Source organism: Nerophis lumbriciformis, linkage group LG14 (assembly GCF_033978685.3).
Source record: "Nerophis lumbriciformis linkage group LG14, RoL_Nlum_v2.1, whole genome shotgun sequence".
Classification (NCBI taxonomy): Eukaryota; Metazoa; Chordata; class Actinopteri; order Syngnathiformes; family Syngnathidae; genus Nerophis; species Nerophis lumbriciformis.
Genome location: NC_084561.2, coordinates 33,257,850 through 33,271,985, shown reverse-complemented (window position 1 = coordinate 33,271,985; position 14,136 = coordinate 33,257,850). Strand labels below are relative to the sequence as shown.

Below are 14,136 nucleotides of genomic sequence, written 5' to 3'. Positions count from 1 at the left end.
TTTGTCAAAATAATTGGATGTTTTTTGTGTGTGTTTTTTTGTTTTTTAATATTGGGATCTTCTGTGAAGCTAATTTGAGTTATGTGACCAAGTAATTTTCTGCAAATGTTTTACAATTAATCAAAATTCAAGCGTGATTAATCAGATTTTTATAATCTGAAAATTAGTTTAAAAAAAGGCTGCTACAGCATCAAAAAGTGAAATGGTCATCAAAAGGGTCATCAAGAAAAGAGATGGTCGTTGTAATTTACTGCAAAACATAACTAAAGCACTCGCTAATTCAGTTGAAATTTCTTTAATATTCACGGTATGTCTTAATGGACCTTAAGCCCCAATGTGTTTCAGTTAGAGATGTCAGATAATGGCTTTTTTGCCGATATCCGATATTCCAATATTGTCCAACTCTTAATTACTGATACCGATATATACAGTCGTGGAATTAACACATTATTATGCCTAATTTTGTTGTGATGCCCCGCTGGATGCATTAAACAATGTAACAAGGTTTTCCAAAATAAATCAACTGGAAAAAAATGCCAACATGGCACTGCCATATTTATTATTGAAGTCACAAAGTGCATTATTTTTTTTAACATGCCTCAAAACAGCACCTTGGAATTTGGGACATGCTCTCTCTGAGAGCATGAGGAGGTTGAGGTGGGCGGGGTTGGGGGGTGCAAGGTTGAGGTGCGTGGTGGTGGTGGTGGGGGGGGGGGGGGGGTAGCGGGGGGTGTATATTGTAGCGTCCCGGAAGAGCGGAAGAGTTAGTGCTGCAAGGTGTTCTGGGCATTTGTTCTGTTGTGTTTATGTTGTGTTACGGTGCAGATGTTCTCCCGAAATGTGTTTGTCATTCTTGTTTGGTGTGGGTTCACAGTGTTTGTAACAGTGTTAAAGTTGTTTATACGGCCACCCTCAGTGAGGTCACACTGGTCAACAGCCATACAGGTTATGGCTGTTGACCAAGTATGAATTGCATTCACTTGTGTGTGTGAAAAGCCGTAGATATTATGTGATTGAGCCGGCACGCAAAGGCAGTGCCTTTAAGGTTTATTGGCGCTCTGTACTTCTCCCTACGTCCGTGTACACAGCGGCGTTTTAAAAAGTCATACATTTTACTTTTTGAAACCTAGACCGATAATTTTGAAACCGATACCGATAATTTCCGATATTACATTTTAAAGCAATTATCGGCCGATAATATCGGCAGTCCGATATTATCGACATCCCTAGTTTCAGTCCTTCAGACCTTCATCAAGGGTACCAACAATTTTCAAAGTACAAATTGCAAAAAAAAAAAAAATAGTTTGACAGCACTAATAATGTAAAAACACACTGTATAAAAACTAAATAAGACAATGATTCCCTTTATTACATTCTATGGCTTTTTGCACCCGGAGCTCTTCTGTGTCCACGGATTCCTTTCCCGATACGTTTAGATAGGTTTTTGTCTGTAAACAATATAACAATAATATAAACGTGTGTACAAATGTGAGCGCAACAACAAAACATACACAGATATTTATGACAAACATAGAAGAGAGCAGAATAATATGAATTTCCTCATGCTAGCTTTGATTCAATACTGATACTACCTGTGATACTATTGATATTTGCCCCACCTTGAGCAGTAAGCCTCAAACAAAACTCAAGAATTGGTGTAGGCCGGCTGCCAGCGTTGACCGGGTTTAGGACCGGGCGTCACAGTACTGTAGAGGCACAGTGGATAGATAGAGACAGTGGGATTGTAGAGGGATGGGAAAACAATGATTAAATAAGTAATGCTTCTTAAATAAGCTCTCCTTGGTCTTAATACTTTTCGGATATGCTAAACTATGCAAGTGTAAACGTGCTGTTCCCTAAAGTATATTGCAATATACATGTCTAAAACAAATCAGTGTCAGTCCAAACCATTTATGACTCAACATGGTTTGTGTTTTTCAGGCTCTGCGGTATCCATATTTCTATGTGGGCCAGGTACTTGGAGGCCCACTCAAGTATTCAAAGCAGAACAATGTCCAGGCAATGACAGCCCAAGGAGCCGTGGAAGCAAAAGCTTTGTCTCTGTGTAAGACAAGCAAGTTGGAGCCCAGAAAGACCCAATTAGAGTCTCAAATCTGCAGCCAGCCTCTCCACCCGCCCCTTCAGCCTATCCAACTGTGCCAGCAGCCAGACGCACAACAACAAATGTGTCCGAGCATAATGTCAGAAGAACAGCAGGAACCTCTCAGCTTGGTTAAAAACAGGCAGTCGATGCCGGTACGTATCACTCAGGGCCTACTCACAGCAGGCAAATGGTTCCGTCCTCAAGCCTACTGTCAACCTAAAGTATGACATACTTCCTGTCCTCTGGCAAGAGACGAGGGTAACCACGGCACGATTACATGAACACGCACTCACGCAACCCATTCAAGTCAAGCCAAAAACGTACGTAATGACTGTAAAGCTTTTAAAGATATGGTATACCATCCATATTAGAAATAAAATATTAAGACTCAAAATAATCCAAAAAGCCAAACCCGACAGCATACCCGCTTGCCTGCAACTACAGTCATGGCCAAAAATGTTGGCACCCCTGCATTTCTGTCAGTTAATCCACCACTTCTCCCAGAAAATTGTTGAAATTACAAATGCTTTGATATTCACATGTTTATTTCTTTTGTTTGCATTGGAACAGCACACAAAAAAGCCAAATCTGATATTTTACAGATTTTATACAGAACTCCAAAAATGGACTGGACAACATTATTGGCACCCTCAACCTAATATTTGAAAATAAGTGAAATCAATCGCTTCCTGTAACCATCAATGAGTTTTTTACACCTTGCTACTGGAATTTTGGACCTCTCTTCTTTTGCAAACTGCTTCAGGTCTCCCAGATTTGAAGGGTGCCTTCTCCCAACTGCTGTTTTTAGATCTCTCCACAGATGTTCTATAGGATTTAGATCTGGACTCATTGATGGCCACTTCAGAACTCGCCAGCACTTTGTCTTAAGCCATTTTTGTGTGCTTTTTGAAGTACAGGACGTTGTCCTGCTGGAAGACCCATGACCTCTGACAGACACCCATTTTTCTGACACTGGGCCTTACATTATGCCCCAAAATTATTTGGTAGTCCTCAGATTTCCTGATGCCATGCACACAGTCAAGGCATCCGGTACCAGAAGCAGCAAAACATCAGTGAACCTCCACCATGTTTGACTGTTGGGAGGGTGTTATTTTCTTTGAAGGCCTCATTTTGTTTTCTGTAAACAGTGTGATGATGGGCTTTACCAAAAAGCTCCACTTTAGTCTCATCTGTCCACAGGACGTTCTCCCAGAAGGATTTTGGCTTCCTCAGGTAAGTTTTTGCAAACTCCAAACTTGCTTTTTTAGGTCTCTGTGTGAGCAGCGTGGTCCCCCTGGGTCTCCTACCATAGCGTCCCTTTTCATTGAGATGGCGACGGATATTGCGAGCTGACACTGTTGTACCCTGTGTCTGCATGTCAGCTTGACTTTGTTTGGAAGTGGATCGAGGTTCTTTATCCACAACTCTAACAATCCTTCGTCCTTCCGTCCACGTCCAGGGAGGTTAGAGCCATGGGCTTTAAACTTCTTGATGACGCACAGTAGACACAGGAACATTTAGATCTCTGGAGATGGACTTGTAGCCTTGAGATTGTCCATGCTTTTCCACAATCTTGGTTCTCAAATCTTCTGAGAGTTCTTTGCTCTTCTTTTTTTTCTCCATGCTCAGTGTGGTACATACAACACAAAGATTGAGTCAACTTTTCTCCTGTCACAAAGCGTTGGCGGTGATGAACCCCAAGATGCAGAGATGGCAGGCTCGGTGCAGGAAAACATGATTTAATGTCCAAAAATTAAGAAAAAAGCACAAACCAGAAATCAGGAACAGCCAAACTGGAAACAGGAACCAGCAAACAGAAAAACTGGAAACAGCTATTGGCTAACAGGATATAGCTAATAGGAAAACAAGAAACAAGGAGCTAGGAGACAGCAAACTGCAAATAGCTATCATTAACCAGCAAACAGGAACACCTTACCGCAAACAGCGACAGCGACAATGACAATACTAGGCAAAGCAGGTCTAAATAGCAGCTGGCTGATTGACACCAGGTGCCAATCAGCCGCAGCTGAGGGAGACTAGCAGGAAACTGAACCAAAATAAGAGCGCTGACAGGAAATAAAGACAAACAGAGGAAAAACTAAAACATAACTAAACTGTCAGTGACAAACCTGACATCTCCATTTTAACTGGCTGCAAGTGTGATTTCTATATTGCCAGCACCTGTTACTTGCTACAGGTGAGTTTAATTACAAATTAAAGGAGCATCATATGCTTAGAATACAACTATTTATTACAATTTTGAAAATGTACCAATAATTTTGTCCCGTCCATTTTTGGAGTTCTGTGTAAAATAATAACAGATTTGGCTTTTTTTTTTGCATTGGGGGGGGGGGGGGGGGTTGTTCCAATGCAAACAAAAGAAATAAACACGTGAATACCAAAGCATTTGTAATTTCAACAATTTTCTGGAAGAAGTGGTGCATGATCTGACAGAAATGCAGGGGTGCCAATATTTTTGGCCATGACTATCAATAAATCATTCAATTTCTCACAAGTAATTAATGACAGCGTGACCTTGCAAAACATAAATAATCAGACTGGAAAGAATCCGCAAAGTTAGGGAGCCCAAGTCCAGCACGGTACGAATGGCCTAGTGTGAGTACGCCTGCAGTTTCCTATCATACAGAGCAACATGATTTAAAATAAGTAATTCCATCCTCCAATAAAATATGAAAGACTACGAAAGTAGCTGCCGCAGGGACAGAGAACAGTGTTACCAGGGTGAGGGCTGGACGAAGACGATGGGGCCAGACGTCGATCAAGTCAAGCACCAGTTGGGACATTGCTGATGATGCCGACATTGGAGTGTCCATCTCCAAAAAACCAACAATTAATTCTTTGAGGGATGGAACCATTGATGTTGCCAGCAGTTGGTATGTACCAGGAGCTCACTGTTACATTTTAGTAACCATATGGAGTATATAAAAACACTGCTGTCTAGTTTTCCAGAGTCCAAGACGTCGCCGCCATTAAAACAAACAAGCAGGAATAGATTGGACAGAGGTGATTCCGCAACACTGTCACCTAAGCAACATTATCTGCGGCAGTCCAGATATCTACCAGGTGAGAAAACGCTATCAGGTCCTCCCATGATGCTTGTCTTACTTGAGTTATCAAATTTTCTCATGGTCTTAGTTTCTCTGTCGGGCTCACGCGACCCTAATAAGTACAAACGATGTATAACAAATGGGATATTGTAAAACTTAGCAAAATGTGCAAACCGATGTGTCAGACCGCGGTGAGGGATGTCTTGTCTTGGTTTTTCTGTGTCTTGTGAATTTCATGTTTTAGTTTGAAAAATAACTCTCCTCTCGTTTCAGGTCAAAAATAGGACTCAGATGCAGAGGTGGGGAATAATCCGGCAGGCTTTTATTTTGAACAGTTCACTTTTCACCTCTTTAGTCGGGGCAATACAACAACGGCTATAAACTTTAAAGGCCTACTGAAATGCGATTTTCTTATTTAAACGGGGATAGCGGGTCCATTCTATGTGTCATACTTGATCATTTCGCGATAATGCCATATTTTTGCTGAAAGGATTTAGTAGAGAACATCGACGATAAAGTTCGCAACTTTTGGTCGCTGATAAAAAAAGCCTTGCCTGTACCGGAAGTAGCAGACGAGTAGCGTGACGTCACAGGTTGTGGAGCTCCTCACATCTGCACATTGTTTACAATCATGGCCACCATCAGCGAGAGCGATTCGGACCGAGAAAGCGACGATTTCCCCATTAATTTGAGCCAGGATGAAAGATTCGTGGATGAGGAAAGTGAGAGTGAAGGACTAGAGGGCAGTGGGAGCGATTCAGATAGGGAAGATGCTGTGAGAGGCGGGTGGGACCTGATATTCAGCTGGGAATGACTAAAACAGTAAATAAACACTAGACATATATATACTCTATTAGCCACAACACAACCAGGCTTATATTTAATATGCCACAAATGAATCCCGCATAACAAACATCTCCCCCCTCCCGTCCATATAACCCGCCAATACAACTCAAACACCTGCACAACACACTCAATCCCAGAGCCCAAAGTACCGTTCACCTCCCCAAAGTTCATACAGCACATATATTTCCCCAAAGTCCCCAAAGTTACGTATGTGACATGCACATAGCGGCACGCACGTACGGGCAAGCGATCAAATGTTTGGAAGGCGCAGCTGCATGCGTACTCACGGTACCGCGTCTGCGCATCCAACTCAAAGTCCTCCTGGTAAGAGTCTCTGTTGTCCCAGTTCTCCACAGGCCAATGGTAAAGCTTGACTGTCATCTTTCGGGAATGTAAACAATGAAACACCGGCTATGTTTGTGTTGCTGCAGTCACCCTCAATACACCGCTTCCACCTACAGCTTTCTTCTTTGCTGTCTCCATTGTTCCATCCATCCATTTTCTACCACTTATTCCCTTTGGGGTCGGGGGGGGGGGGGGGGGGCTGGAGCCTATCTCAGCTACAATTGGCCATTGTTCATTGAACAAATTGCAAAAGATTCACCAACACAGATGTCCAGAATACTGTGGAATTTTGCGATGAAAACAGACGACTTAATAGCTGGCCACCATGCTGTCCCAAAATGTCCTCTACAATCCGTGACGTCACGTGCCGGCGTCATCATACCGAGACGTTTTCAGCAGGATATTTCGCGCGAAATTTTAAATTGCACTTTAGTAAGCTAACCCGGCCGTATTGGCATGTGTTGCAATGTTAAGATTTCATCATTGATATATAAACTATCAGACTGCATGGTCGGTAGTAGTGGGTTTCAGTAGGCCTTTAACGAGGCAAAAAGGTTTCACAAAATGTGAACAAACCGAAAATCACTCCAAAAGGAGGAAACAAAAATATCTATCTCTAACTACACTAACGAGGAATATAACTATGAAATTTAAACAACAAAAGACGCTCCAAAAGGAGGGAAAAACAATGGGCTATCAAGCTTCTGCACTGATTATTATCTAGAGAAATAAGTAACAAAAGGTCACTCAAAAATGAGGAAAAGAAAAGACGGTATAAGTAAACTGAACTCACCACTGCGACTTGAAAACCTTACAAACAAAAATTCACTCTGCTTAAGAGGAGAAAAGGAAAACTCAAAAAATACCAACTTGGAAATTCAGGATCTGGATAACAAGACGAGACAAGGCTTGGGTGTGACGCTGGAGATGCACGAGACGTTCTGGCCCATACTTGCCAACCTTGAGACCTTCGAATTCGGGAGATGGGGGGGGGGTTTGGTGGTAGTGGGGGTGTATATTGTAGCCCGGAAGAGTTAGGGATACAAGGGATTCTGGGTATTTGTTCTGTTGTGTTTATGTTGGGTTACGGTGCGGATGTTCTCCCGAAATGTGTTTGTCATTCTTGTTTGGTGTGGCTTCACAGTTTGGCGCATATTTGTAACAGTGTTAACGTTGTTTATACGGCCACCCTCATTGTGACCTGTATGGCTGTTGATCAAGTATGTCTTGCAGTCACTTTCGTGTGTACGCAGAAGCCGCAAACAACATGTGACTGGGCCGGCACGCTGTTTGTATGGTGAAACATACAACATACAACTGAACAAGTTGTAGAGGACGCTAAAGGCAGTGCCATCACGGCACGCCCTTAATATTGTTGTCCGGGTGAAAATCGGGAGAAATTCGGGAGAATGGTTGCCCCGGGAGATTTTTGGGAGGGGCACTGACATTCGGGAGTCTCCCGTAAAAATCGGCAGGGTTGGCAAGTATGTTCTGGCCCAGAACAAAGGGAGGCGTGGGCTTATAAGACACATGGGGGTAATGTGGAACAGGTGGAAACAATCAGGGATCAGGGATGACGTCAGACTGATGACACATAAGGAAGGGCAAGTGACCTGAAATGAGAGGAGAGTTATTTTTCAAACTAAAACATGAAATTCACAATACACAAAAAAACCAAGACAAGACATCCCTCACCGCGGTGTGACACAATGAAGAAGCATAGCAAAATTGGATTCACGCTGACCCTTTTTGCAGGCATTGATCCAAAGAGTAACTCATCGACCGGGAAACAAGGAGTCAGCACAACCCTGCGGCACATCCTGGGTTTAGCTCAAGATCAAGAAGGGAACCTGCCTATTATTAAAGGTAAGTTTTAGACAAGTTCAATGGCAAAATGTACAAACCCCAAAACCAGCGAAGTTGGGACGTTGTGTAAATCGTAAATAAAAACAGAATACAACGATATGCTAATCCTTTTAAACCTATATTCACTTGAATAGACTGCAAAGACAAGATACTCAACGTTCAAACTGGAAAAGTTTGTTATTTTTTGCAAATATTAGCTCATTTTGGAATTTGATGCCTGCAACATGTTTGAAAAAAACTGGCACAAGTGGCAAAAAAGACTGAGAAAGTTGAGAAATGCTCATCAACCACTTATTTGGAACATCCCACAGGTGAACAGGCTAATTGGGAACAGGTGGGTGCCATGATTGGGTATTAAAGCAGCTTCCATGAAATGCTCAGTCATTCACAAACAAGGATGGGGCGAGGGTCACCACTTTGTGAACAAATGCGTGAGCAAATTGTCGAACGGTTTATGGAACAACATTTCTCAACGAGCTATTGCAAGGAATTTAGGGATTTCACCATCTAAGGTCTGTAATATCATCAAAAGGTTCAGAGAATTTGGAGAAATCCCTGCACGTAAGCGGCTAAGCCAGTCACCTTTGATCCCTCAGGCGGTACTGCATCAAAAACCGACATCAGTGTATAAAGGATATCACAACATGGGCTCAGGAACACTTCAGAAAATCACTGTCAGTAACTACAGTTTGTCGCTACATTTGTAAGTGCAAGTTAAAACCCTACTATGCAAAGCGAAAGCCATTTATCAACAACACCCAGAAACGCCGCCGGTTTTGCTGGGCCCGAGCTCATCTAAGATGGACTGATGCAAAGTGGAAAAGTGTTCTGTGGTCTGACGAGTCCACATTTCAATTTGTTTTTGGAAACTGTGGACGTTGTGTCCTCCGGACCAAAGAGGAAAAGAACCACCCGGACTGTTATAGGCGCAAAGTTCAAAAGCCAGCATCTGTGATGGTATGGGGGTGTATTAGTACCCAAGGCATGGGTAACTGTGAAGGCACCATTAAGGCTGAAAGGTACATACAGGTTTTGGAGCAAAATATATTGCCATCCAATATATAAGCCCCAGCTTATTTCAGCAAGACAATTCCAAGCCACGTGTTACAACATCTTGGCTTCATAATAAAAGAGTGCGGGTACTACACTGGCCTGCCTGTATTCCAGACCTGTCTCCCATTGAAAATGTGTGGCACATTAAGAAGCGTAAAATACGACAACGGAGACCCCGGACTGTTGAACAACTTAAGCTGTACATCAAGCAAGAATGGGAAAGAATTCCACCTGAAAAGCTTCAAAATTTGGTCTCCTCAGTTCCCAAATGTTTACTGAGTGTTGTTAAAAAGAAAGGTCATGTAACACAGTGGTGAACATGCCCCTGTGCCAACTTTTTTGCAACATGTTTATTCTGTTTTTATTTAGGAATTACACAACGTGCCAACTTCACCGGTTTTGGGTTTTGTACTTAGTTATTGTTTTAATGACACGGTGAAAGGAAGGAAGCAGGTACCTCTGGCTAAATAACTTACGCATGACTTGCATTATTCGTTCCAGACTCCTTGATGTCCAAGACAAAAATTTCACCTGGTGAGAAGTCAGAAACTAGAGATGCTAAACTGATAACCCCACTGACTCCGATAGGAGGCACCTGTGCTAGTAAGTTACTGTATATCAGCACGTGCTACTATCTTATTTACCGGTATTATAAATCAGCATACTAACCCCCTGGTAGTACAAAATGGCTAAAATGCTTAACAGCTGTTGTGTTCATTTGCTCAACTCCTCCAACTGACTTTTCATCTCCATGCTTAGTTGATTTGTCAACCCCTGCTGACCTCAGGATTGACTCAAAAATCAAACTGTCCAAGAATGTGATCTTCTCTCATCAAGGTAAAGAAAGTAAAATAAAAGTATATACTATGAATGTAATGGTAGATGTTCATTTTAAATCTGATTGTTCAGCACAGAACTTTGGATTTCTGAACAGAGGTGAATAAGTTCCTCACAGTGTACACATTGAGTTAGTGCAGGGGTCGGCAACGCAAAATGTTGAAAGAGCCATATTGGACTAAAAATACAAAAAAAAAATCTGTCTGACGCCGCAAAAAATTAAAAGCCTTGTATAAGTGTTATAATGAAGGCAACAGATGATGTAAGTGTCTATATTAGCTATATTAGCCTACTATTATTCGTTGGCAAAAAATTGTATTTATTTTTTTTCTACACCTTTTTACAACATTGGAAAACATTAGTAAAATGGAGGTTTCTCACGGGATGAGATAACTTCTGGAAATTACTGGCTCAGAATTGCCAAAGGCATAGATGTTTGTGTCCAAGTTAAAGGAAAAGGCAGGCAGTCTTCTTCTAATGGATTTATTTCAACTTTTGCAAGCTGGGTAACGTTTGCTGTGGTCTGGAACAACATGGCACACAAACAACTATCATAAATGCAGCCAATATTACATACAGATAATGTGTCATGAGACATGCAAATATAAATTAAATACACAGAGGACATAAGTAAAGGAAATTAAATGAGCTCAAATATACCTACAAACGAGGCATAATTATGCAATATGTACACACAGCTAGCCTGAATAGCATGTTAGCATCGATCAGCTTACAGTTATGCAGTGACCAAATATGCCTGATAAGCACTCCAGCAAATCAATAAAATCAACAAAGCTCACCTTTGTGCATTCACGCACAGCATTGAACGTTTGTTGGACAAAATGAGACAAAGAAGGAGTGGCATAAAACACATCTTTCTGTGGCAGCATCGGAGAAAGTTGTACATGTAAACAAACTACGATGAGTTCAAGGATCGCTGAAATTAGTAGGAGAAAACGTTTCTTGCCAAATACTCTCATCAGTGAAGCATGTATAACATTAATAGTGGGATTTCTAACAATTAGGAAGGTTTGTGTTATGTTTGTTTTCCTGCAGAAACAATATAAAAATAAAAATGTTTTTTTCTTTTTTTTCCATTTTCTCACATCTCTGGAAACGGTCTAAGGAGCCACTAGGGCGACCCCGAATTAGAGGGACAGAAAAGTGCCTCACTTTTTATGTCGACTCGGTAGAAAAAGACTGGACAGTGCAGCATAACGTGTGGTAGCAGAAGTCATGACTAAGCAATAGTATTAAGGAGAAACCAGAACCTGGACAGTATTCTCTTGTCTTTGTCTGTCACGAAGGTCGTGACAGACAAAGACAAGAGAATACAATGAAAGCAGTCTGTCGGCATTGTTCAGTAGAGATTGGAAATGGGGCTAAAAGCTGGAATTAATAATATTTAGATTCAAGCAATAAGGATTTCATGTCTTAAGAATTCAACAATCATTGCGATTTTTAAACTATTACTACTTATCTGCATGGTTAAAAGCTCCTATATAGAAATGCTGTTAACTAAGCACAGCCAAAGTGAAGGCATACCCATCGAAATTTGCATTTAAAGATAAACATAATTTTTCACCAAATAAGGGGACATGGGGAAAAATTCAATAATTTCTCCAAGCATAGATAGTGACAGATAGCTAAAGATATATTGACCGACAATGGGGGTTGGACATGTATTAGAGTGCACATCCTACATTTTTCTGGATGCTTAAACACCTACAAATAATTATGAAATCACCAGACTTGGAGGATGCTTATTCAATTGTTTGAATTGAATTGTTTACATATATATATATATATATATATATATATATATATATATATTTTAAAAAAAACATTTGTAATTGAATTATATATCTCATATATATATATATATATATATATATATATATATATATATGTATATATATATATATATATATATATATATATATATATATATATATATATATATATATATATATAAACAATTCAATTCAAACAATTGAATCAAGTCTGGTGATTTCATAATTATTTGTAGGTGTTTAAGCATACAGAAAAAATTTAGGATGTGCACTCTAATCCATGTCCCCCACTGTAGGTCAATATATAAAAATATAAAATATAATACATAAAAACAAACAAACAAACATTTGTAATTTAATTGTTTGTGTATATACAATTCAATTACAAATGTTTTTAATTAAAAAATGTTTACATACATACATACATATACATATATATGCATATATATATATATATATATATATATATATATATATATATATATATATATATATATATATATATATACCGGTATGTATATATATATATATATATATATATATATATATATATGTATAAAACATTTGTAATTGAATTGTATATATATAAACAATTCAATTACAAATGTTTGTATATTTGTATATATACATATATACATATATATATATACATATATATATATATATATTATATATATATATATATATATATATATATATTATATATATTATATATATATATATATATATATATATATATATATATATATATATATATATATATATATATATATATATATATATATATATCTCCTTCATACAGAGGCACAACGGCGCCGAACACACATTCAAAATGATAAGGATTCATTCAATTACAAATGTTTTTAATAAAAAAATGTTTACATATATATGTATGTATGTATGTATGTATGTATATATATATATATATACATATATATATATATAACTTATGGTCCCAACCCCATTGATAAAGCAAGACATTCCAATAATCAACCCTGATAAGGCACACCTGTGAAGTGAAAACCATTTCAGGTGACCTCTTGAAGCTCATCGAGAGAATGCCAACAGTGTGCAAAGCATTAATTAGAGCAAAGGGTGGCTATTTTGAAGAAACTAGAATATAAAACATGTTTTCAGTTATTTCACCTTTTTTTGTTAGGTACATAATTCCGCATGTGTTCATTCATAGTTGTGATGCCTGCAGTGACAATCTACAATGTAAATAGTCATGAAAATAAAGAAAACGCATTGAATTAGAAGGTGTGTCCAAACCTTTGGCCTGTACTGTAATAAAATAGTTCCTAACATTTGACATGCTGTACTTAACTTTGCATATGTATAAGTACAATGTTTTAAAAGTCTAAACTGTTGCAATAATCTACCTTTCCTTGTTTTCAGAGATTCAGAGAGACCACAATGTCTTCAGATCTCCTCAAGTCCCTTGTCCAAATGCAGGCTTCACAGGAATAAATCCGCTCTCCAGAAAGACAAACATCCCACCAGTGCATGGACGAGTGGACTGGACTGCTAAATATGGAGGCAATCGATAGAATAGGGTTGACTCATGTACAGGACTGAATGTTACTTGAGTTGGGTTTAAATATTGTCAACCACAGCGATATACTTTTGCAAAGCAGTTCAAAGTGTGTCTGCAGCAGTAACTTGTTAGTGTAGTGTGACCAGGGCCGGCTTTCCCGACAGGCGAACTGGGACGCCATCCTATGGAGGGGGTGCCAAAATGCAGAATGTAAAAAAAAATATTCCAAAAAATAAATTAATAATAACAAAAATACATAAATAAAAATATATGTATAATGCACACTCTGTACACTTACCGTATTTTCCAGACCATAGGGCGCACCGGATTATAAGGCGCATTAAAGGAGTCTATATATATATATATATATATATATATATATATATATATATATATATATATATATATATATATAAAAAATTATATATATATATATATATATATAATTTTTTTTTTCTTTTTTTTTTTTTTTTGTGAAAAATCCTTCCTTGTGGTCTCCATAACATGTAATGGTGGTTCTTTGGTCAAAATGATGCATAGATTATGTTTTACAGATAATCTTTAAGTAGCTTTCTGAGCGTCTCTTCAGGATGCACCGTTTTGTGGGCGGTCTTATTTACTTGGCTCACCTTCGGCAGCGTCATCTTTGTTGTAGCGGTGTAGCGTGCAAGGACGGGAGTGGAAGAA

The 14,136-nt window shown here is 39.1% G+C and overlaps 1 protein-coding gene across 3 annotated transcripts in view; it reads left to right on the top strand.

Annotated features, from left to right (window-relative positions):
* Nucleotides 1-13,792, top strand: part of LOC133616399 (serine/threonine-protein kinase MAK-like) — a 67,726-nt gene extending 53,934 nt beyond the window's left edge. For all 3 annotated transcript variants that reach the window (XM_061975598.2, XM_061975597.2, XM_061975599.2), the window contains 7 exons: nucleotides 1,942-2,256; nucleotides 4,802-4,998; nucleotides 5,067-5,188; nucleotides 8,119-8,229; nucleotides 9,784-9,885; nucleotides 10,042-10,119; nucleotides 13,311-13,792. In XM_061975598.2, the coding sequence (XP_061831582.2) occupies nucleotides 1,942-2,256; nucleotides 4,802-4,998; nucleotides 5,067-5,188; nucleotides 8,119-8,229; nucleotides 9,784-9,885; nucleotides 10,042-10,119; nucleotides 13,311-13,462 (1,077 nt within the window). In that variant the 3' untranslated portion in view covers nucleotides 13,463-13,792. The remainder of the gene's footprint in view (nucleotides 1-1,941; nucleotides 2,257-4,801; nucleotides 4,999-5,066; nucleotides 5,189-8,118; nucleotides 8,230-9,783; nucleotides 9,886-10,041; nucleotides 10,120-13,310) is intronic.
* Nucleotides 13,793-14,136: the final 344 nt, after the last annotated feature.